Raw genomic sequence first — 24,569 nt, 5'->3', positions numbered from 1 at the left:
TTCCAGTAGCCGATTTGTTAAAAAAAAGTGGAACCGGAAACGCCTTTACGTCTCATTTAGTATGCAAAACGATGTCATGTGACGAAAACTCATCCGAGCATGACAAAGAAACAAGCGGTTCAGTCTGCTTCAGGTATAAAAGTTCAATTCTCGTCGCCTGAATCAATGATGGAAGCTCTTTCCTTCTTCTGTGGTTGAGGCTGAGACTTTTCATTGTCTTTGGAGAAGGAATTTGAAGGTGCATCCTGCGTAATTCTGCGATGGATTTCTTTTGAGTTGTTAAACTCCCTCGAGTGCACGATGCCCAGTGGATGGTACGTTTTTTTTTTTCATACCGTTTAATGGCATGATTTTAAGGGAGTCCAGTTCGTTATCACCTCCGTTTCTTTTTGTGACCTCGGCGAAGGACTCAATACTCAGGACCTTGTCAAGTTCTTGCGGCGCCATGCGTTTCAAGATATTTCCAAGATGGCGGGACTAACACCAGCTTCGTAAGACGTTCATTCATTCACTGTTTTGTGGAGCGGGGCGTATTTTGACTATGTTTATTCACAGCGACAGAGTTGAGCTCTTTTGTTGCTTCGTTTGAAACTACCAGAAACCTGGAAACATCTACCTTCTTGAGATGGCCCTGAATTTGTTGTTGTGTGGTTTTCGTTTGTTTATGTTTTACTGGACTCGGTATCATACGGATTTTGAGCAGATGTTAAAGAAAAATCGCCAAAATATTCGTCAAAATGGACACTGAAAGTTGGAAACTTCCATTAAAGTAGGTGTTCAGCCTGAAGGAGCTGATAATCGTCATTTAGAAACTGCAATTAATTACATTCGTCAAGTTTTTTGGAAAAAAAACACAATAACAACAAAGTTTTGGCAATACTAGTTGCTAAATTCTCCACACAATGGCTTTTTACCTTTCATTTTCTTGAAATTTTATTGTTTACTTTAAACTAATATTGAAATCTGATTTGTTGTTTTGTTTTACTGTCCCATTCTCAATGGCTGAGAAAAAGATGCGATTTAGCGCAAAAAATAGTGCGATTCGTGAATAAATCGCACCATTGAGAGCCAATCAGATTGCAAGGATAACCAGTGATTTCAAAATGGATTTAATAAAGCCAAGAAATGAATTTAGAAGCCAGAAAACATGTAAAATTTCAAAGGCGTGCGGTGTTCAAGTTAATTATTCACGCTAAAGCGTAATTTGAATATTAATTTTTGACGACAGCATTGCAGTCATAGCTTTATCTGTCCTATATGATTATCAAATTACCAGAAATTCACCAATAAGCATTTCACCATACCGAAGGAACCTAAGAAACAAAATGAGGAACTCTCCATAAAAAATATGCAAAGCAACGCATTTAGAAGGGATTAATAAGTAAGTAATTAGCAAGTGCTTTTCACGCAGCTGGTGAGAGTCGCAAGCAAACGTGACCAAATTTAGAAAACACGCCGGCAGTTTCTACAACAAAAAGTCGTTCACCGCAATTGGCCTCAGTGTGCGTGAATCGCCCGGGAAGAAACTTTCAACAAACGCCAATGTTATGAAGACTTTAATAAGCTAATCGTTCGATCGATCAACGAATAATTATAAACCATTTTTCCACAGTGTTTACTAAACATACTAAACAAGCGAACATTCTCGAGTTAATCTTCACTAAGCAAGGTTTGTTATGTCTCTCTAACCCCTGATGTTCCTCATCGGTACCTCTTAAACAGTGTGTGGACTTTTTTCCCCTTTTTAGGCCAAAAGAGGTAATATAAAGGACCTTCCAAAACTCGCGCACGCACAGAGCAAGTGGCGCACGTACAGACGTTGTACGCACAAGCACGTGACAACCAAACCTTCTCGGCTCGATGGGCCACCAAATTAAATTCTTTAAGGTATGGGGCTCCGGTGCGCGGAAGCTCCGCTATTATTACATGATCTGCCTAATGTACTTCGTGCACGTGACACTCGCGCGAACGACGTCTTCTATTCGAAGTTTTGTTATGTACTAAGTATAGCATTCTTTTTTATATCATAAACAGGTTAATAATACACACGAAAAAAATTACTCGATTCTGATTGGCTAAGAGCAGTGCAGTTCAAGTGTAACACCAGTGCAAATTACACATCGAAATTCTGGATTATGATTGACTGAAAGAAAACAGGAACTTTTCAAAGAAAATGATATCACGTAAAATGATGACGAACATTTTGTGCTGAAACTTTGAAAAAGGTTTTCTCAAATGAGAAAAAAATGGCTTCAAGAAAGATCTTCCGGCACTTCCTCAGCGCGAATTTTTTCATGTTTATATTATTAATAAGTAATCATACGGTTTTTCTCGTTCAATCTGGAGTTAATTTGCAATTGTGAGTTTTTTAAAAAGCTGAAATTACACTCGCCGAAGCGGCTCGTGCAATTTCAGCTTTTTAAAAAACTCACTCGTGCAAATTAATTCCAAATTGAACTCGAAACCGTATGATTACCTATACAAATTAGCTACGAGTCTCCGGGATGTTCTAACGTTTACAGCGCTTAAGATAGTTGGTTGGTGAAAGTTTGGATAATGCTCTCCACTGGATAAATCACTATGTATTTAGTGCTGGGATGGCAAAGTTTGTGTCGTCAACCTTTCTCCAGCGATTTACCCGTTGGATGGCGTTATCCACACTCAGAAAGGGTGCCGTTTAGGCATTATGCAAGATATTCAGCCTTCTGTCCAGGAAGTAGCAAATGTTTATCATGCCAGATCGGATGAGAATTTTGCAAACAATCTGTAGTGGAAATGCTATACACGGTTTCCTTAGCAATCGATTTGATGGGTGTTACTAAACTTTTTGAATAAAATGAAACTTGTCAACACTATATTTCTTCAGTCAAATGACGTGTCTTCTCCATATAGTCACGATCCTCCGTCAATCGCTCTACGTCACCACGTCAAAATTAACATAATCCTTGTCATCATCAACTTCCAAATTCACATATGTCTGCAAATCAAAGAATAGATAGATAAAGAGATTAGACCTTCGACCTTTATGTGTCTCTGCTGATCAGTGTAACGGTTAAGGGAGTCAATGTTGCGAATTGTATTCAGTGAATTGCAGGCTCAAACTCCAAATAAACGAACTATTTAATGAACCAGCCACGTAATCCGGAAAATACAATAAACGACTAATCACAATGGCTAAAAACGGTGAAGAAGCTAGACTCAAAACTCCAAAAACAGCGACAAGGCTGGGCTAAAATCTAAAACACGGCAAGAAAATACAACAAAGATGAAAATCTGCAAAATTACGACAGCGAAGGTAAAATGTACGCGCGAGCACATTCTGAGCCACGATTGGCTAGTTAAAATCACCTGAAGTTACGCGCGCGGACAAGAACTCGTACTAAGGCGAGAGGGGTGAGTTCAGAGTTCATAAAGCTCAAAACAGTCAACAGAAGTGATGATACAATTGTATCGTTCTTCTCTGACTGCCAATGCTTCATTCTGGGCCGAAATTCGTCAGTTATTTCAAACTGTTTCGGATAGAGTGGTCGAATTTTTGTTCCTGATTCAGGCCGAAGCTTCTTATTTGTTTAACACCTAACATCGATGTGCAAATGGGCAAGCAATCGTTGTTTTTGACAGGCCGCGTTAAGACTAAAGTACGTTGTTAGTGATTTGGTAGCATAATGTCACCTCAGGCCCAGTGAAAATTGGCCGCGAACATCTAGCTCGACTTTGTCTTGGTAGATATGCTTCATATTTATCCCCTCCTCTCTTACCCCCCAAAAGGAAAGGTTTATAGACACTGTGGATAAAAGCCACACAAATTGCTCAATAAGACCACAGCTTTAACAGTGAGTGTCCATTTCTGCTGTGTGTGCTACACTGACACATGTTAAAGAACTTTACAAACCTTGTGGTCATCCAGAAGTCTTCTGACCGCAGAGCAAAGCCATCGGAACGTTGGTCTCTTCTGAGGTTTTTCTTCCCAAGAATCGGTCATGATGGAGCACCTGTAAAGCAGTTATGTATACACGTTATTTGCCGGCCGGGAGGTCCATATTGGGAAAAACTGCGCCCAAGGGCATGGCTTTTACCAATACGGGCCGAGCAAGGCCGGCAAATAACGTGTCTATTTTCTCTCTACGGTATTGCTTTGAAAGCAACTTTTGTGTTCAATTTTAATTAAAACCGTTGAGTTCAAATCTGGCGTACGCCTGCGTTTGACATTCGGGCAAAAAAGCCGGTAGCGTTTGCAGAGATTGTAGGGCTGATTTTAAATAAAAGTGACGCAGTGTGGGGAAAAAGTACGTTTAAAAAGGTTAGTTTTCGGCCGAAAATGTCGCTTATGTGAGAAAAATAGATGCTAATGAAAAAGAAACGCGCGGCTTGAAAAATCGAAAATGGCTTTATTTGCTGCTTTCTTTGACTCTTTGTAGATTTTTTACATTATACGCTGTTTTATGGTGTAACAAAAAGCTCGAAACGTTGCCAAACTTGGGAATTTCGGAGTGGTCCGTAACCAGGGTCCGGATAGGATAATCCGGACCGCTGGAGCGCGCGCGATTAACCAATCAGATTCAAGGATTTTGGACCCGGACCGCTGTGAAGCTGGAAGACAAAATAAAGTGTATTATTACGACTGTATTGCCTTTCTCTCGTTCTCTTAAGAAGGATTTGCGACCTATTTCTGGGTTGATTTCGAAAGCGTACTGAAACAATTTTAGATGGATTTGGAAATCTCAGACTAATGGTTTTAGAGCCAACCGCATTTGGACAGAAAACACTGAGGATGAAGATGGAGTAGAATGTGCATGGTAACACTCGAACACGCTGGTTTGCAGTTTTTATTTCATTTTTCCTGGTTTTCCCATAATTATAGTTCAGTCAGTGAGACGAAACGACCCTCGCTCCTAAAACGAACTTTAACAGTGAGTGTTTAACACTGTCAGTATCAGCATTATCGCATTTCGTTTCTTTTCTTTTCTTTTGGTGCGTTTTGCATTTTTACTGATTCTTTTTCTTAAAGATTTACCACTTGTCAAATTTGTTACTGAAATTCCTCTTTGCTATTTTGTATTTACTATCTGTATTAATTTTACTATTTTGTAATGAATAAGTTTGCGATAAAAACTGAACTAAAACCCACAATAAAAATGATTTAAAAAGAGCTACTGTTCTTCAATGTTAACTAAAAAAAAAAATTTATCTAAAAACTTTAACTTTATCAGTTGTTTGATCAAAAGAACCAAATTTAAAGTATAACAATTACACTTCTTTCGTATAATTTTTGGTTCTTATAGCAAACATTTGTTCCAATCAGCCACGTTTTCTCTCCCGTCTATTTTGCGGCTTCCTCTTCATCCATGCCCTTGTTGTGACGTTGTGAATTCATAGCCTTGATACTCTTTTTCATTTTATTTCGATGTCCAGCCAACTTAATTCCTATTTCGTTTAAATCCCCTTCATTCAGCTGAGCGACCTTGTTGAGGGTGTTGACGCCATTAGCTTGGAATGTTTCCAAATACTTCTCCATGTTGATGTATTTTAGCCAGTCGTCCACGGACTGAAATTCTGGTAAATTGACCTCGATAGATCTGAAAGTAATAAAAACAGGTAAAATTATAAAGAAACGACTTGACTGGGCGTCGTCGTTGTTTTATTGTTGTTATTGTGTCCTTGTCGTTATAATGGCTTTGATAGTGACTGACTAGCCTGCGAACGCAGACGTATTTCCGGCTGTCGCTTGTCTCCGCCGAAAATAGGGTCCGCGAACCCGAGCCAGGAAACGATTTCTGTGAGATAATGACTTTTGTTTCTCTTTGGCCAATCAGATTCCATGATAGAATGAAACTCGAGAGCTCCTCGCGCAGTAGTTCTGGGGCTACTTGAGCTAAACTGTGATTGGCTTAAAATTCCTGCGTCACAGAAACCGTTTCCTGGCTCGGGTTCGCAGACGTTATTTTCGGCGGAGACAAGCCACAGCCGGAAATACGTCTACGTTCGCAGGCTAGTGACTGACATGTAATACCAGTAGGCACTGTTATTGTAACAAGAACGAATCTAATAGTGACATTTAGCACCAAGGTTTTCAGCGGAAATCTCAAACGGCAAACCGCTAGAAGTCACTTAACTAAGCGCTGCGGTCACGTTTGGAGTTCTCTACGGGGGTTTTCGACGCCGAGAAGTAGATTTGCGCGTAAGTGATTTACCTGAACATTTTTTTTATCCCGAATTTCTGTTTATACCACGTCGTCAGTAAGAAATGTAGTAAGCCAGTAGTACATGCTTAGATATAATTTTTAGCCGATGAGTAAAAACAGGACTTTCTGTTGCCATTTGAAAATCAAACACTGCTGTTGTCTGGAAATTGAACATGGCGGCATCTTCAAGTGAAATTATTCTTTATGTTTTTGTAACTAAACAGATAGAAGTCACAAACGTCTAACGCCAAACCGGCGCCTAACCCGAAACTGCCGTTTGCTGTTTGCCGTTTACATGGAAACGTTGGCATAGCGTTAAATGTCTCTAATATTTCCAGAACTACCCTAGCTTTAGTTTAACCGACTCAAATTGAGATCAGTGCAGGGTAAATAGTTATCAAAGGAGATTTTCTAAGGGTCTTAGAAGTGCGACCTCTCTTCCAGTACGCAAGGAAAACAGTGACGAGAACAGTGAAGCGTTTTATAGTATAAATTTGGTGATTACTGTATTTTTATGTCTCTCTTTATTCATTATTTTTTAATGCATTATGGCCAAGGTTGAAGTTAAAAGTTAAGTCTTCGTCATGGCAGTGGCCGATCAGGCCGGAGTTTATTCCGGTTTCTGATGCACCACTACTCCCCCACGGATGGGATGCGAGCCCATCACAGGGCCACCTCCAGTGTAAAATTCATATATTCATATTAAATAGTACTTACGTATCTGGGAGAGACGATGAGACATAATCCTTTAGAAGTTCTGGGGATCGAATTAGTGCATCAAAGCGACTAACGATCTCAGAAAACTTGGGTCGTTTACTTTTGTCTTTTCCCCAGCAATCCAACATTAAGGAATACAGAACTTTCGGGCAGCCCTTGCGATAGGAAATAACCAAGAAAATTAATTAGTTAATTCACAAACCGGAATTGAAGTACATAAAAGTAGTTATACAAAAACTTACAAGAAATCATCAGTTCAAAATCTGATGTAATTGGACGCATAAAGTAGGGATTCATGGGCCATTGGAAAAAACCTCTTTTTTTGTGGTGGATTCTCATTAATTTGTGGTGGATTACATCGACGTCGATAACGTCAGGATCGAGGTGTGACTCATGAATAAACTAAGCTAATTTGTGCAACAAATTATTCAGGGACACTTTTAAGGATAGACTACCTGGTGTAACTCATCCAAATCAGCAGTCCTTAGATTTTTGCTTTCAGTTATTTCTATATTGGAAGCAAACATGTAGTCCTTTTGCAACCAAAAAAAAACGATAACTTCAACACTAGCAGCACTTCATATGCGATGCGTAAAATTTAAAATTTTAGAAATCGCAAAGAAAGCGTAAAACAGTGGAGGTACAGTCGTGCCCTTTCTACACGTCCCTGACTAACTTCAGCGTTTACACACCCATCAAATGTTAAAAATTGCAAAACAAACGTTAACCAATTTTCCGCACCTGAGGAGACTGCAATCTGTATCCAAATTGTACTCTGTTGATAACCTGTTTAAAAAGCACGATAAACGAGTTAAAGAAGCTACGCATCTTGGAAAGTATAGCCTAAAATTCTCACGTTCGTCGTTTGCAATCCGTGGTAATCCTTAACCATCCTTGTTCCTCGAGCTGTATTGTTAATTGTTATTATCTCTTTGATGTTTTGTATCTTAGTAAACTACTATATTTTCAGGTTCCCTTCAATTTAAAAGTACTTTTGTACGTGGCCAAAATAACTCAAAATGGTGTGACTGAGTTCCTTTCAAAGACTTCAAAGCGCTATTTAAGGTTTTAAATAGTCTGGTCCTTATTGATTACTAACTACTTACTAACCGAGAATGAGGTTTTTACGGGAAAATCTCAGACCGAGACCTTGCCGTATCGACCGAGCGACCGGCAAGGTTTGAGATTTTCCGAGCTTTAAGATCTTCTCGTAAAGACTGAACGATCGAAGTTAATAAGAAGTTTATTATATGGCTTTTTGCTTGGTTCAGTTTTTGCAGACTCGTAATCGGCCCGTTGGCATTACGGGAGAATAATGCCCTAATATTAGCCAATCAGAGGGTGTTATATCGGCTACAAACGCAAGTCATATAATAAATTTCTGTAATGACCATAGCCTTCATAAACACACAGCACCTTGTTCCAGTGAAACCAAGATAGGAGACATTATTTCAAGTTTAAGCTGTGACGTTTCATTAATACTTGAGTATGTTAAAGTGTGGAATCGACTATAGTAAAACTCCAGAATAACGTATTGCTCTGTCTACAGCAAAGACTTTAAAATCAACATTGGTAACGGATTAATAAGTAGTAACTTATCTTCTCACGCTCATTGAAATGGGAAGGAATACGTTTCTAAATAGTCCGAGTTTTATACTGTTAAACAACAACTACAGTCAATAAGTCACTAAGTAAGTGGCCAGTCAGTCAGTCAGTCAGTCAGTGACTCAACCAGTCATCAGTCAGTCCATAAGCGTACGGGTAATTTTTTCCAGGGGTAGCGGTGAATCACTTTCACGTGCAAACAATTTTCGCAAGTTGCCCAAATTTCTACAAAACAATCGAGTACAAATGAGGGCCACAGGATTCACGAACATTGGCCTGAATATGCAGTGAAAAAAATTTTACATTTCAATCCAGAGTGAGAGCCAGTTCTTGTATATGAATCTATCATATAGACCACCTTAAGACACTACTGTCTCTGTCATTGCGAGGGCCGAAAATATCGATAATACGATCCATGTCATTGTTTAGTTCAGAGTTGGCCGTATTCCTTTTAATGTTAATCAGTGCGGATGTTACTGACACGCTGTTGCCCCATATGTTGTTGCGGTGGTCGGTTTTCATTCTGCGCAACGCACTGAATGATCCGCGCTCTGCAGAACATGATGCAGCAGGTATCACCACAATAATATTCACCACATTGGAAAAATCTGACAACATATCAAATATTTCGTTCTCATGCTTTGTCTGCAGTATTTCTGAAACAGTTGTGAGTGGAACCAGCGCTCACGACGAAAACTCGCGTATATTTTCTGCTCGGCTTCCAGAATCTCACCGTCGATTCCGTAAAATTTAGCGATGTGGGGGAAGCTTTCTTTATCAGGCGTTTCCCTGTGACATATATCTCCCAAAGCACACAGTATTTCCTGGTCGTTTCCACTGAACCTGATCTCAAGCTCAGAAAGCAACTTATCGAGGGACCCATAAATGCTTAAAAGTTAAGTTGGCATTGAGAATGAAAAAAATTCCGGATTCTTACAAAAATAAAGCTTTTGTCCAGTGACAATTTGAGACACGAAAAAATAAGGGGTGTTAAGAAAATGCTGATTCGCACTATTTTTGAGTATTAAGTCTCACCTTATTGTATACTGTTACCAGTATTGTTATTCTCTGTTTGTCAGTAGCATTGTAATGTTTCGAAACAAATGGAAGCGTTTTAAAAACCCGTTGCCCAAATTTCTCTTGTTGCTCCAGCTCTCAGCTAGAGAGTCCGTCAACCAGTCAGTCAGTCAGTCAGTCAGTGAGTCAGTCAGTCAGTCAGTCAGTCAGTAAACCAGTCATCAGTCAGCCACTCAGCTAGAGAGTCAGTCAACCAGTCAGCCGGCGTGTCAGACAGTCAGACGGTCGCCGGGCCAGTCAGTCAGCCAGCCAGCTAGCCATTCCGTCAGCTATTTAGTCAGACAGTTAGTCACTCAGGGATTCAGTCATTTAGCAAGTTAGTGAGTGAATGAGTTTGTAATTGAGTCAATGAGCCTGGGCGACAAGAATTCCCTTCACAACGCTATCTCCTCGTTTCAAGAATTTGTTGCAGCGAGGTTACACATCACTTACATCGTAGTTGTTCCATTCTCCATAAGGTCTATCACAGAAAGTCATGATCTCCCAGAGCAAAACACCAAAACTCCACACGTCACTAGCAGAGCTGAACGTTCGATGTTTAAGCGCCTCGGGTGCGGTCCAACGAACTGGAATTTTACCTCCCTTTGGGGTAATCAAAAGAAACACGATTTAATGTTAAGATGCGAAATACAGTATTTACTAAGGAGCGTGCGAGAAAAACAACTTATCACCGACGAAAGCAAGAAACAGTTACTGTTCGGGTTTCAGAAAGGCTTATACAAGTCAATCCCGCAGAAAGGCAGTTTAAAGGTCATTACTCTTGACAGAATCAGGCATTATACTGTTAGGTAGTTGTCTCATTTTCTTATGTGCGTGATTTATTCAACAGCAAATGTGGAAAGTTTCTTTTAAACAATTAAAGTGGCCACGACGAGGAAGCTTGATGATCTCATTAACACCCCCATGTTTCCTTTTTTCTTTTTAGGCAGTTGATGTAGGGTCTTCTCGAGGTTTTCCACTGCATTACAACAATCCAATACAAATATTACTACAATAATTACAAGAAAATATATGGAAGATCATATATCTGAACTGCGGAGAAAGATTATGATGAACGTGTGACTGATAATAGCAGTTATATAAATACACACAACTTGATCCGTTGTGAAATCATAGCCTGAAAAAAATTCAGGCTTGAATGGGATTCGAGCCATGACCTCTGCAATACCGCTACAGTACTCTACCAACTGAACTATCTAGCCAACTCGGTTTCGCGGTTTTGGTTGAAAGACTTGAGCATGTACCTGAGTCTCGTAATCCAGTGGCTCTTGATCGTCTTGAGCATGTAACTCTCTTGAAAGACCAAAATCAGACACCTTGCACAACATGTTTTCACCAACAAGCACATTACGAGCTGCGAGATCCTAAACCACAGGAAACATTTAAAACAGTTAAGTGAGTTTAATTGATAAATTAGGCTTAGATTAAACTTTGACTGAGGGATATCAACATTAATTTGCCCAACTATATCACCATGCTACGTACATGATACGACGATTGCGCTCGCCCCCCCCCCCTCTCCCCCGCCCCTTCGCCTGTTAATTTTGTTTTTCTGATATGCGCAATACAGACTTAACCTTTTATCAAGTATTAAAACAATCCAGTCTACCTTGGAGACTCACAAAATCCTTCAAGGCACTCAGATAATGACTGCAACTTTTTCGTGATGTAAAAATGGTGATAATATTGAAAGAGGCTCCCTAACTATTTTACGTCTGTGTCGGTTCAAATGGCCCATCAGGCAGTTTATCCCAGTTTCCGTAGCATGTAGCGACTAGGAGTATTTCTACTATCACCTGGGGTGTAAGTCCTCTGGGGATGTTGGTCCATTGCAGGGCTACCCCCAACATTAAATTAACCGGTACCTATTTACACACTTGTGTGGGGAGAGGCACTGTAAGAGTAAACTGTCTTGCGCAAGAACACATCGCAATGACCTCGGCCAGGACTGGAACCAGGAACGCTCGATCAAACACCAGCGCGCTTACCATTAGGCCACCGCACCGCCCATTCCATGGGTACTAGCAATTTAGCTAAGTCGATCGCAGGACTGATAGTTATTAGTACACTATCTTTACCATGTATATACTTACCCGATGAATAAAGTTCATATCGGAAAGATACACCATTCCACAGGCCACGCCCCTAGCCATTCCTATCAACTGAAGGCTCGTCAACTGTCCTTTACGTTTCTACAAAGAAGAAATTCGACTTTTCTATCAGTTCATTTATTAGTCACTTTGAGGTCTTTCAGAGGAGACGTAAGTCTAATCTTATTTACTTCTTTTTAACTGTTTAAAGTTCCATCTCACCCAAACAAAGAGGATTGGACTTCCCCGGAATTTATGTGATGCAACAAAAATACCCAGCAAAGACACAAACATGAGAAAGATCTTCAGTAAATGTACCTGTAAGAAGTGATCTAGTGAACCACTCTCCAGGAATTCTGTGAGAATCATCATCGGCCTGCCTACAAATGCAAATTGATTATAAACTGATTAAATAAATAAATAAATAATAAAGCTAATCAAGAGAAGATCAAGGTACGATCTCTTGGAGTAGTTTGATTTATTTATCGATTGTTTAAAAGTTTGATTGATTTACTCATTGATTGGTTGACTGACCGCTTGATTGGTTGGTTGGTTGGTTGAATTGAACTATTTTTTGACTTGTGGATTGGGCCTGAGAAGAAGCTAAAGAGGACAGGATAGCCCGTAGGCAGAGAGACTGCACCCAAGTTCTTAACTTGGAGAACGGACAAATGAAGATGATTCATCTGGGACAGATGTACGCCTCCTTTGCACCAATTTTCTCGCCCAACATGTCGGGTTTTCTTAAGGGACACTCCTGCGCTACAGCGTTGATCAAATTAACAGATGATTGGAGACGCGCACTTGATGAAAAAAAAGAAGTGGGTGTAGTTGCTATCGATCTCTCAAAGGCCTTCGACTGCATTTGCCACAATCTGCTGCTAGCAAAGTTAAAAGCGTATGGCTTGCAAGAACCAGCCCTACAACTTTTAAGATCATTTTTGCATGACCGTAAACAAAGGGTAATATGCAATAATACGTGTTCTAGCTGGTCACTTTTACAGTGCGGCGTCCCGCAGGGAAGTCTCCTTAGCCCCTTACTGCTTAACATCTTTATGAACGACATGAACGAATCTGTTTCCGTCTCTTCCCTCCGCCTCTACGCGGATGATACAACCGAATATATGGCGGACGAAAGTCCTCTTGTGCTTCAACACGTCTTAAATCAAGACATGGAAAAACTATCTACCTGGCTTAACTACAACTATCTTCAAGCCAACGGGGACAAGACACAAGCAATGATTCTTGGGAATTCAACATACAATTACGATTTGGAGTTTGATGGTACCTTAATCGATATCAAAGAACATTTAAAGATCCTTGGAGTATGTCTGGACAATAAGTTATCTTTCAAAGAACACACAAATGTAATGCTGAAAAGAGTATACGCTAAGATTGCCGCACTTCGTCGCCTCAAGCGCTTAGTACCCATAGATATTTTATTACTTTTATACAGGAGCTTTATAATACCGCATTTTGAGTATTGTAATTCTTTACTGATTGGTATAGGTAAAACGCTCAACAAAAAAGTGGAAGACGCTAACTACTACGGTCTACGAACAGTAATGAACACGGGGAAAACTTCTAATTATGAGTCATTACTCAAACTGCTGGGCATGAGAACGCTAGAACATAGACGTATTGAACAATCTCTGTTAATATTTTTTAAGTGTTTTAAAGAAAATGGCCCACGTTATATCACCAACTTATTCAAGCCCCGGGTCACGCCATACAATCTTAGAAGCAGCGGGCTAAACGTAGAACAACACCCTTACAATAGTAGATTCTTCCACGGCTCGTATTCTTATATCATCTCTAGAATTTGGAATCAGTTACCGCCGGCAGCAAAAAATGCAGCAAACGTTCCAGCTTTTATCAATCATCTTAATACAATAAACTTTGGTGGCTGCCAATGCAGTTCTTGTCTTAAATGATTCCTTTACATGTTGTATTTTTATCGTTTTTTAATATTGTATTTTCAACGCATATTTTTTAAGATATTAATAGTATGATAATTTTGTATTTTTTAATATATAGTTTTTAAATCTTTTTTTTAACATGTATGTCAAACACTTTTATCATGAGCCCCTGGCTCAGGAGACTTGGGCAACCACTCCCCGTGTTCTTGACGTAAAATAAATTACCTTGCCTTACCTTACCTTACATTTTGACATGCATAACAAAAGAAGAGAGGGAGGGGTGGGAAATTGCAGCAGGTTTCATTTTCCTTGAATTATAAGAACATACAGGTGATACATAGTTGATACATATTATGAACCTAGTAAATGGCCCAACTCACCATGACTCTATAGCTCACCGGTTAGAGCACCCGGTCGGTATCTGGGAGGTCATCATTTCGAATTGATTTTGGGACTCAGATTCTTACGTTGTTTCACGCACCCCATGCTTTAAAAATTTACATCTTTCTCTCTCTATATGCCACTTACTTTGGGTAACAACTCCTATGAGTCCGATAACATTTGGATGATCAAACTGACACATGATGGATGCTTCTGACAAGAAGTCCTTTTGGTTTTTCTCGCTGGAACCGGGCTGGAATGAAAGAGAAGACCAGAGTTGTAACATCAGTTTAACTTGTATTGTTTTTTACATATATTCTTACGAGCCTTGTTTTGAGTACAGGAATAATCTTTTGCACTTTAGTTGTTTGAGTGTTTAACAACTCAGCTTTTAGTTTTGCTACAAAATTCTACCAAAGGATTAAAGCAGCAAAGAGATCAACTTGCCCTCAAGACTTTGACAGCGACAATCTTCTTGCCTTCTCGAGTCTTAAGTATGCCTTTGTACACGTCTGCAAACTCTCCTGAAATACAAAACATGAGGATAAGCAATCGAAACATGGACGGGCAAAATAACTGAGATACCTGGCTATGGCTCGAACCCGGACAGCGCAATCCGGAGACTAGCGCACTAACCATGAGGCCATCACGCCTCCTTCGCCATTATGTGGACGACCCAGTAATGGCTTACAGTGTATAACAGCTCAGCCAATCAGGCTGCAGCATTTGCATTAGTGTACTAGTAAAATAGGCCATTTTCGATAAATTAGAATTCTAACTTGGCTCGGAGGCTTGGCGGAATAAAACAAAACAAATCACATCGAAGTCGAGGAATGAATAATTTAAAATTTATTTTGTTTTATTTCCTCATGCCTCGGATCCAAGTTAGCATTTTATTATATCGAAATTGGCCTATTGTATTAAGGAGTAATATCTACCTTGTCCAATCATTCCCTCTAGTTTAGAGTCACTTCTGTCGAGTTCATTCGTAAACTTCGATATCAGTTCCATTAAATCCAGATAGTTTCCAGGGTCGATATACTGGTTTCGCTGATCCATAGGATTCGTAGTTTGTAATTCACTTCCTTTAAACAAAATATTGCAGGCAATATTGACGTTTGCTAAGAGTTACAACACTTGTATGCAGTTTCGTTGACAATGCTCATCTGCTACAATATTGTTATCTCGAGCGAATGTGTTCGGAGTGGAAAGAAATTAATGGAACTTAACACGAGAAAGCTTCCAGAAAGTCTTCTTATTTTCCTTAATGGCAACATCTCGTTTTATACAGTGAGGCAAATTTATACATTAATAGTCGATTCTTTAGCACCTAACACGGGTTAACCGGTACAGACGTCTCAATTGCGTTATATAGAATATGGACGTTTTTGAACCTACCTATTTCAATGCTTTTCATATAGGCTCTCTCTACACTCTTTCGCCCTTTCCTAGTAGTATACACATTGAAGCATTAAGTTGACACATAGATATAAGTTAGTCTCATTTATTTGGATAAGCAACGATAATTGATTGGTGGTTAGAGAGGTAAGTTGGTTGGTTAAGGTAGATAAGTGGGTAGGTGGGTAGGTAAGCACGCAGGTTGGTAGGTAAGTTGGTTGGTTAAGGTAGATGAGTGAGTGCGTAGGTAGGTAGACAAGTAGGTATGGTAGGAAGGTAAGTAAGTGAGTAGGAAGGTAGATACGTTAGGTAGATACGTTTCATCTACGTAGATACGTTAGGTAATTAGATAGGTAAGTAGATAGGTAGATTGATGTACATGTATTGCGAGGGAAGGTAGACCAGTAGATGTCTTGACCTGAACTTTAATAAATCAATTTAATGACTGGAACAAATCCACAAGGTACTTATTTACGAGACTCACCTTCTGCGGAGAATAATAATGACAACAAGTATTATTAAAAGAATTAACGCCAGTCCTCCAACTCCAGCACTGAATGCAATTATCTTAAATGCCTTCGATTCATCTGTGGTAATATAACAGCCAGAAATGATGAAGTATTAATCACTGGTCATCAATCGTGCGATAAAAGTTACATCAACCCTAATCAGCCAATAAGTCAAGCTGAAGCCAAAGTCCATGTCAGGATCCATGGCAATCTTTAATAAAGCTTTCTTACTTTGAAGTGCGATATCCATGGCATTTCTAAGAGTTTTTACTTTAGGTGATTTGTTTTTGTTCTAGTTTCAACAAGACTAAAGGGGAAAATGATAAACGTGAAATCGTTTACAAGAAAGAGCAGGAATAATTATGTTAATCTTAACTTGATAATTATTTAATTTTTAACAAACCGGAACCAGTTCTAAGTGTAAAGGTCTTTGTCCCAGCAGGTCCTTTACCGATGTTGTTCACTGCAAATACCTGAGGAAAAAAAAGGACCAAAGTGGTTTAATTTAAAACTTTTATGGTTTGTTTGTTTGGCCGTTTTCGTTTGCCTGCTTGTCTGCTTGTTTTTCTTAGCATAAAACTTCAAGATAACATCTAATTGCTGGCGTGTTAAACTGCTTACCCAAACTACGAATTCAAATTTTACCTACCTGAAATTCATAAGTTTTTCCCGCCATTAGAGTTTCAAACTGCAATTCAGTTTCCTGTGTAGTTCTTGACTGTTTATCTGAAGAATCATCCTCTCTTGCGTATGTCACTTGATAATGTTTAATGACGCCATTCTTTTCTTCTAAAATCCATGACAAAATAACGGCATCTTCCGGTTGTGCAACCGATACTTCGGGTTTTCCAGGAGCTATAATGTGTAAAATAAACCAATCAAGAACATCAAGTTCCAAGCGTGATCTCTTAAACCTTGGCCACAGCAAATTATTGCTGCACGCCACACAAAATTTATTTGCTCCCGATTGGTCGAGAGCGTACAATTAATGCAAAATCGTACAGTCGTAAGCTATATACAGAAACAGCTTTTTTAAAGTTTCTTTGGTGACTAAGCGCACCGTATTTTCTAAATTTCAATCCCGATCAGGAATAAACGTCGATTTAAAATATGCGTGTGTCCAGGCACTAGCATTTATTTGGAGAAGGCCTTGTGGAAATAATTTTCGTTAATTAACAGCCCTCACAGCGAAGGTAGATAAAGTCTGAATACGAGCCAAGTGGCCTTGTAGCACTCCTTGTAGCACGAAGCGACAAGGAGTATTTCTACTCCTCCCTGGATGGGATGCTAGTCCATCGCAGGGTTACCCCCAGTATTTAATTCGCCGCTACCCATTTGTACACCTGGGTAGAGAGAGGCACTGTGAGAGTAAAGTGTCTTGCCCGAGAACACAACACAACCCCGACCACTCGATCCGAAGACGAGCGCACTGACCATGAGGCCACACACCTCCCACTAACAGTCCATCACGATGATTCTGTAATGTTGCGTTCAGTTGGTCCTGTGGTATATCTCAAACCTTGAGAAACGTTTGGGTTGAACCAAAAAAAATCAAATTAATAGCAATCATCTGTGTTAGATGATTTACAGAGGAGATGATTATTATCTTACAGCATATTGTATATTTTCCACAAACTCAAAAACTTACTCGATCCATTAGTCCTTACGGAGATTGCTGTAAAGTTTCCTTCAACTCCGTGTCTTCGTTTCGCCACCTCACTCACTCTGTTTTTGGCGCGAATCTTAAAAGTGTAATTCCCAAATGACGACAGGGTCGTTACCATTACATGGGTCACGTTTAAACCTTCCTTACGTGGTAAGTAAGTGACAACACTTTTGCACTCTTTATCAACACACTCGTTGTCGTCGTCATTGACACATGGCTTTCGACCATCGACGTCATAATGCACGTGAGTCTGGGCACCGATTATTGCAGGCGGTAGCCATCTTAACTCCACTGCACTTTGGTTAACGAATGTAACGTTAATGTTCCTCGGGATTGTGGGTAAAACTAAAAGGGAAAAGATTCTTCAGTTTATTATTAGGTAGTTAATAAGACCTTAACAAACAAAGTGAATGCTTTTGATCAACAGAGACCATGGCATGTTTACAGCATTACACAACAAGTTAACTTATGTCCCAATCCACAAATCGTCGGCCATCACAAATGTATTGTAACGGTAACAAGGTGGCAGTTCCAAAGAAAAAACACAATGTTGAATTGATCACTGATTAAGTGAATTAAGTGAATTCCAGAATTCTATATAATAGAATAAAAACATTGAATATTGAGTCCCATTCATATTTTTTTAAGGAAAATTGCGGCATTTCTTACCAGTGCAGTTAAGGCCCGCCTGATCGTTGTATACTCCCACGGGGCAATCTAAAACAGAAATTAGCCAAATTCAGGCAAGTGTAGCTGGTAAGCAAGATTCTTTATTGCACTGAGTTATGAGTATGATTCATATAGCTTGCGCGTCGGGTAATGGTGGCACAGTATAAAGTGTTCTTTGTTTCCATTGTTGCTGTTGTTGTTGCTTTATTACTGCATTTGTACCAGTCTACGTATAATCACTGACGCGTTAGCCATTCCCTCTTCAGGAATTTTAAACCTCATATTGATTTTGTTACGGCTTTGTGTGGGAACAAGAACATTTCAATGATCAATTAGGGTACGTTTATTTAATACTCTGACGAAGGATAAAGGTACTGAGGGGTAGCTAGGGGCAAAAATATGGTACGTTCTTACATGTAATATCTTCCGAATATGCCACTTGGATTGTAATTTCCATATTTCCACAAATTTGCTTGGTCAGCACATGGAGATGATTTGATGAGGGAAAGGGGCACTCTGAATATTTTCTCGCTATGAACAGGGGGCGGGGGCAGCCTAGAAAATTGAAAGGCTAACCAGAGGCGTTCCGAAAATGTTTATGCTTCCAATTTCTATATCTTCATTCCCACTCATCGTATTAAATTAACTTTCCCTGAGAGATATCCTTCACTATGTATTCATGAAAAGGAAAGACGTAAACTATATTTGATCTCAGCAATGCAGTCTGAGAGATGCAACTGCAGTTCCATGACTCATTTTTTCATTAAGTATGGGAAAAGCATACCTTCGCATGTCCCTTTATTATTCTGCATATCTTCTTTACAGATACATCTTCCTTCAAGTCCAGTGGTGTTCCACTCGCCATTACTTTCACAGTGAACGCACAAACTGCCTGATACTTGAACGGTATCTTTGTCACAGTTTCCTTTAACTCGAACGGGTTGCGAATCATTTGCTGGAGCTACAGTTCGTGGTAGTGACATCAAACTGTTACTGAGTGTTTCATCTGGGCAAACGTTGTAAGTCACTTTAACAGAGAAGAGAGTACTACAGGCTCCATAATTATGGAATGCTAAAATAACATGTTTTTCTTTAACAAGGACGCTTATTGTTTCAGAAGTGATTTTATCGGTAGTCTGATTAATTTCTGCTATTCTTTTATAGGCCACTGAGTTACTGAGAGGGTCAGGATAGAGACCTTGGTCTGCAATTAATTGGTCTGACTGGTGTACGAATAAGTCAAAAACATTCACGCAGTAATGTCCTCCATTTGGGGGGAAGTTAGAACAACTTGAGATGTAGTACTGCACAGTGACATCGATCCTGTGAGCTTCACTGACTGCGATTTGATCACTTAACAGCCAATAGTTTGGCTGGGGATCAGACTGTTTTAAGTCAACATCACATGCTCTATATCTTGTAGGGGTGTTGATAGCAGTCACTCTTTGCCACTGAAAAAGAAAACAGTAAAAATTAACAAAAAATCAATCAGCCAATAAAAACAGAAAATCAAATACCTGTCATAGCATTTACCTATGTAGTAAAACCCAAATGATTTTTTCACAGTTTGCCTTAACCATTCAGCAGAAGGTTGAGCATAAGTGCTTGTGCAACAGTGGGACAAGGAGGTTTACTGCTCTGGGAGGCGATTAGAAATAAAGGGAAAGGCATTTATTTAACAATTACTTCATGAGTGCGCGTTGGATAGGAAAGAGCGCCGACTTGGCTATATTCTTTTCATATCCAACAAGCGCGAGTGGAACAACGGTTTTATTAAAACAACCTCAAAATATAGACAATCATGAACATAAAATAAAAAATAAGAACGACCCAAAAAATTACGCGTACGTTAAACATATTTGTAGAGCACGGTATAAATGCTCATATATATTACCAATGATGACAAAGCTAGTGGAAGTCTTGAATTGCATTATCCAATGATCCAGATTTTTATAATAAAGGACATAATGACAAAGGTTAACTTTCAAACTTACCCCACCTAATTGCCCAGGCTGCTGTTTAATAATCCAATGCCAGTCTTGTTTATCTGTATTTTCTAGTTCTCTTTGAATTGCTGACACCAAAGTTATAAACGTCAAGGTGGGTAAAAAAGCAATCCAAATATGCTGCATGTTGATCACTCAGCTAAATGAAAAGATGAACAATTTTAAGTTTGGAGGCGGTTGCTTTAAACAAGATCAAACGTCCAGATACCAGTTGTAAAGGGTTAATAACGCTATCTACCGAAGAAAGCACTATCACAGGAAAGTGCAGTTTGTCCTACAAACACTTATCCATGGGATGTAAATATCGCTAGATAATGCCTCAACTCTCACTCTGTCACTATCTTGTTTAATATGCGGTCACCGGGCTGTCATAGAAATGAAATTATCATCATCGTTGTCCACTGTACAATCACTATACCGTCATGATTATTGCTGAAGACGTCCTTGGCATTAGTGTAAATGAGAAAGTAAAAAGGAATTCAACTGTCTTGAAGAACCCAAGGAATACCCCTAGCTGAAGTCTTTAATAAATCTATTCTTTCTGGGATCTACCCAGCAAAATTCAAGCTCGCTAAGATTGTTCCAGTCTTTAAAAGTGATACTCTTCCTGAAAACTACCCTGAATACATTATAAGTTGTTTATCGACATAAAAGCTGATCCTAAAGTTTAAATCGCGGCACCGTTAGTAATTGTAATTTTTTTTCCAAACTTAACGTGTTCACAAACTGAAACAATGTACAAATATAATACTACACGACGAAAACTATACGTCCTTTGTTGTCTCATTACTCGTCCACAAAATGGTGGGAGGGGAGGGGGGGGGGGGGGTGATTATTTTAAATAGTCCAATAAACCTCCTGAATCAACTTCTTAAAACAAGTACAATACGTAACTCTGACACCAGATAATCTACAAATGAGTGCTTCTCTGTAAAATTTTCAAGAACAGCGAAGATGAAAATAACCTTACAAGTAAATCACGTAAATCTTTGTATTTTAGGAATACACGTACGTATTTTGAACGAGCTTGTGCAGCTCTTAGACGCGACGTGTGTAAAAAAAGTATTGTACTGTATCGTATTGTGTTGTGTTGTGTTGTGTTGTGTTGTGTTGTGTTGTGTTGTGTTGTGTTGTGTTGTGTTGTGTTGTGTTGTGTTGTGTTGTGTTGTGCGGTATTGTATTGTATTGTAAGAATTGGTGTCTCAGTCTGGAATTCCATTCCACTTTCAGTGAAATTACTAATCAAATCTTAATTCCGAGATAAAATGAAAAAGCTCTCTCCTTGATGTGTTAAAACGTGAATATGACTATAGTGAGGTCTCCCAACTGATACAGAAATTTTCTAAAGCAACATAGTTTATTGATAGTAGTATTCTAATCGCCTATGTATGTGCACATTACATGGTTACTTTGTTTTCGGTTACCTGTAGTTTTTGTACCTCTTGTAATTTTGTTGTAAATACTATCGTTACTTTTTTCTTCCTTTCCTTTTTAATATCAACTCTTGCCCCCGCCTCGATTACTTTTGGAACTAGTTGCGGGAGGCAGGCAATTGTAACTTTATGTAAGAAAACAAAATAAAATTAAAGTTTAAAGCTCAAAGTTCATGGCCAAACATATGCAAAAAAAGAGACAGCAGGCATAAATAAGCAGAACTATAAGCTGACCCATAGGCTCGATTGCAGCCGCTCTCTGGAGTCCGGTCTACGTATACGTTCCTCTCTGGGAAGAGGGGAGGAGCGCGGGCTCGGGCTCCTTTCGCGGCTCGTAATTTAATCTATTAGTAAAGCTAATAACTCAGGCACCGACTCTAGCATCGCTACACTATAGCTAGTCAGCGGGCATTTGTGACATTCCTTACATAAGGGACTGTACAATAATTACTTGGAGGAGGGGCATAGGAGAAAATGACAACAAGAGAGGGGGGGTTGGATGTAAAATTTAATACATACAGGAGGGGCATTACTTTTTCATTCCTTTTTTCAAACTGGAAAAATAGTGGAAGAGTTATTTGCATTGAGTTCAAATATAAATACTAACATTGGAATAAAACTGCCAAATTTATCAACTCTAAGGTGTTCTGATCTATGAACTGTTGTTTTCCTATCTGACATGCAGTAGGAAAGGAATGCCTCTGTTATATGGGAGGAGACTTTTTTCAAGGGGGGGGGGGTAGCCTTAATATTATCATTATGTGGGGGGGGGCTGAAATTAATTTTTCTTAAATGAGAGGGGGGTATGACTTAATTTTGGGGCATATTTCACCCATTTCCCAGCTCCCCCCACTTCCAGGTAATTACTGCACAGTCCCTAAGATAGACAAGGGATAGATTATGAGAAAAATATATAGAATTTTATAAAGAAATAGCGCGCGTAGAACGACAAATAAGTAAAAACTAAATAAGTAAATAAAAAAATGGCTACAGAAAACTGGGGAGAGTACCTGTCCACAGGGTAGGGGCTCCTGTCCTCTTCCTGTGTCTCTTTCATTCATAGAAAACCAAGATAGTGGCGTTCAAACTCTTCAAGTAGACCGAAAAACATGGGACTGTAAACATTCTACAGTCTACATAAGTTTCTGATTTCGTTATTCAATACGTTGCGTCAAAGACATGCGTATACACGATTTCCCTGGTTTTACACGGCATATAGTTTCGTGTCTAAACAAATTGGAAGTGCTCGAGCACTGATGATTTATTGACTTGCCAGACGGAATTTGCTTGTTTTACAACAGTTCTACACCATAAATTTATTTGCATCGCAAACCTTCAGATCCTGTCCAAGGGGCGATTTAAAGAAAAGGAAAGGCTTAAATTCTCCCGCTCAAACCATCATTTAAATTACTGTGAATGAAAACTTTTCGCACTTAACTGCCTGTAGACATCAACATGTAGGGGCGTTTACACTGGCCCGTGAACGCCAGTTTATTTATTTTTAATTATTATTTTTTCTTTAATTAGCTTTTTGGGTTATTTCTTTATTTTATTTTACACATTTTTCTCATAATTTTTATATAATTTTCCATGTTTCGGGATGTGCCGGAATGTTCCATGTTCCTGGTTTTATCGACGGCCCTATTAACACGCCGTTTTATCAATATCATCAGTAGTTTCGCTCACACTCACAGATATAAAACGACCTATGCATGACCGAAGCGCTATCGTGAGCTGTCGTCTTATCATTCGCGCCTTTGGTTGAAAAATGTTATACATGTATTATACGGTTTTTCTTGTTGTTGTTATAAGTACACAAAGCAGAACCTGTGTTCAGACGCCTAAAACGTCTTGTGTTTTACGCGGAAAAGGGACTTTGTTTCGATGAAATAAAGGAAATAATAATCGTCTGGACACAGAGTAAGACCGAAAAAGAAATATCTGTCTTTTCACCTGAAAACCCTAACTTGGAAGACGTTCGTTCACTAGTACTACTGCAGATATCTTTGACTAAGCGGCCTTGAAATGAGACCTGTAATTTATTGAACCTTTGTATTTTACGGCATTTAATATACTGTAATTCAAGTTATTTCCGTCATGATAAATTCAGTGACGTAATGCAAGCATCGTTGCCAATCAACAATGGAAAGTCATTGCTGAATGTAAATTGTCGCCGAAATTTAAGCTGAACTGAAATCTCACTCCAACCCTCAACCTGCTCTATCAACATCACGAGCGAAAGAAAGAATATTATAATGGACAAACATTCGTGAACAACAAAATAAATGTGTAAATGAAACAAATTAACTTCACGTTAGCGCCATTGTTATATAGTATTAACGTTCGTTCTGACCCGCGCATAAGCGGACGCTAAGCAACGATATCAGAACTCTGTTTCATGTTCCAGATTTATTTTAGGAACTGACTCTTTATGAGATCACACAGCTCTACTTGAAGGCAAAAGCCCTCCGAAGCTGAAATTGACTGAGCGGGTGATAACTTCCTCATGGCAACGAACAGTGTTGCGGCGCAGTATTTTCCTTCACTGCACGGCATTAATTCATCTACTAGTCGGCTACCAGCTGCCAAACAATGGTCATTTATATGTCAGAAGGAACATTAGTTCCCAGCAAACGAAAACCATGCAGCAAACCGAAATAATCAACTTTTCCCAAATGTCAACTGTTTAACTCATGTTATCACTTACAGAATGCATGCATGCCACAACAAGTTATATACTCACCAATTTGTGATCGACCAACAGTGCTGATTCATCGAAAGATTCTTTGAAAGAGTAACCCAAAGTCAGACAACACGAACCTAGCGTAGAGACTGTATTACTTCTACGGTTGACCTGATCTGCGCGAACTAAATAGAGAGATATGCAGTAAATATGCAGATATCAAATACTAATAAT

The 24,569-nt window shown here is 39.2% G+C and overlaps 2 protein-coding genes across 2 annotated transcripts; both read right to left on the bottom strand.

The window, feature by feature from the left end:
- Positions 1-1,539: 1,539 nt before the first annotated feature.
- On the bottom strand, positions 1,540-4,003 carry LOC149116272 (angiopoietin-1 receptor-like; the record flags this gene model as incomplete). The annotated part of the gene is made up of 2 exons (XM_089277479.1): positions 1,540-2,977; positions 3,893-4,003. Coding segments are annotated over 2 exons (174 nt in total), but the record flags the coding sequence as incomplete, so codon positions are not given.
- An 809-nt stretch (positions 4,004-4,812) lies between these two features.
- LOC149116271 (ephrin type-B receptor 1-B-like) lies at positions 4,813-24,520 on the bottom strand. Its single transcript, XM_089283610.1, has 19 exons — positions 24,396-24,520; positions 20,208-20,358; positions 18,998-19,664; positions 18,214-18,261; positions 17,527-17,889; positions 16,528-16,733; positions 16,282-16,351; positions 15,854-15,956; positions 15,370-15,419; positions 14,910-15,056; positions 14,419-14,495; positions 14,119-14,224; positions 11,990-12,051; positions 11,675-11,773; positions 10,826-10,945; positions 10,014-10,163; positions 7,641-7,685; positions 6,900-7,054; positions 4,813-5,576 (listed from the first exon to the last, which is right to left on the bottom strand). The coding sequence occupies exons 2-19, from the start codon at positions 20,343-20,345 to the stop codon at positions 5,321-5,323; spliced, it is 2,862 nt and encodes a 953-aa protein (XP_089139736.1). The 5' UTR covers positions 20,346-20,358; positions 24,396-24,520; the 3' UTR covers positions 4,813-5,320.
- Positions 24,521-24,569: the final 49 nt, after the last annotated feature.

The sequence above is a fragment of the Orbicella faveolata genome, unplaced genomic scaffold (genome assembly GCF_042242905.1).
Source record: "Orbicella faveolata isolate gen_17 unplaced genomic scaffold, um_ofav_v1 contig_12, whole genome shotgun sequence".
NCBI classification, from domain to species: domain Eukaryota; kingdom Metazoa; phylum Cnidaria; class Anthozoa; order Scleractinia; family Merulinidae; genus Orbicella; species Orbicella faveolata.
The sequence above is the reverse complement of the archived record's forward strand: the minus strand, read 5'-3'. Positions and strand labels throughout refer to the sequence as shown.

Bases quoted from the DNA above. Each gene is read 5' to 3' on its own strand.
- LOC149116271 (XM_089283610.1), bottom strand. From the start codon at position 20,345: ATGCAGCATATTTGGATTGCTTTTTTACCCACCTTGACGTTTATAACT. The intron at 16,352-16,527 runs GTAGGTAAAATT...TTTTTTCCTCAG, and splicing joins GAAAAACTTATGAATTTCAG to GTATTTGCAGTGAACAACAT. The intron at 10,946-11,674 runs GTAAGTATATAC...CCTGTGGTTTAG, and splicing joins ATATGAACTTTATTCATCGG to GATCTCGCAGCTCGTAATGT.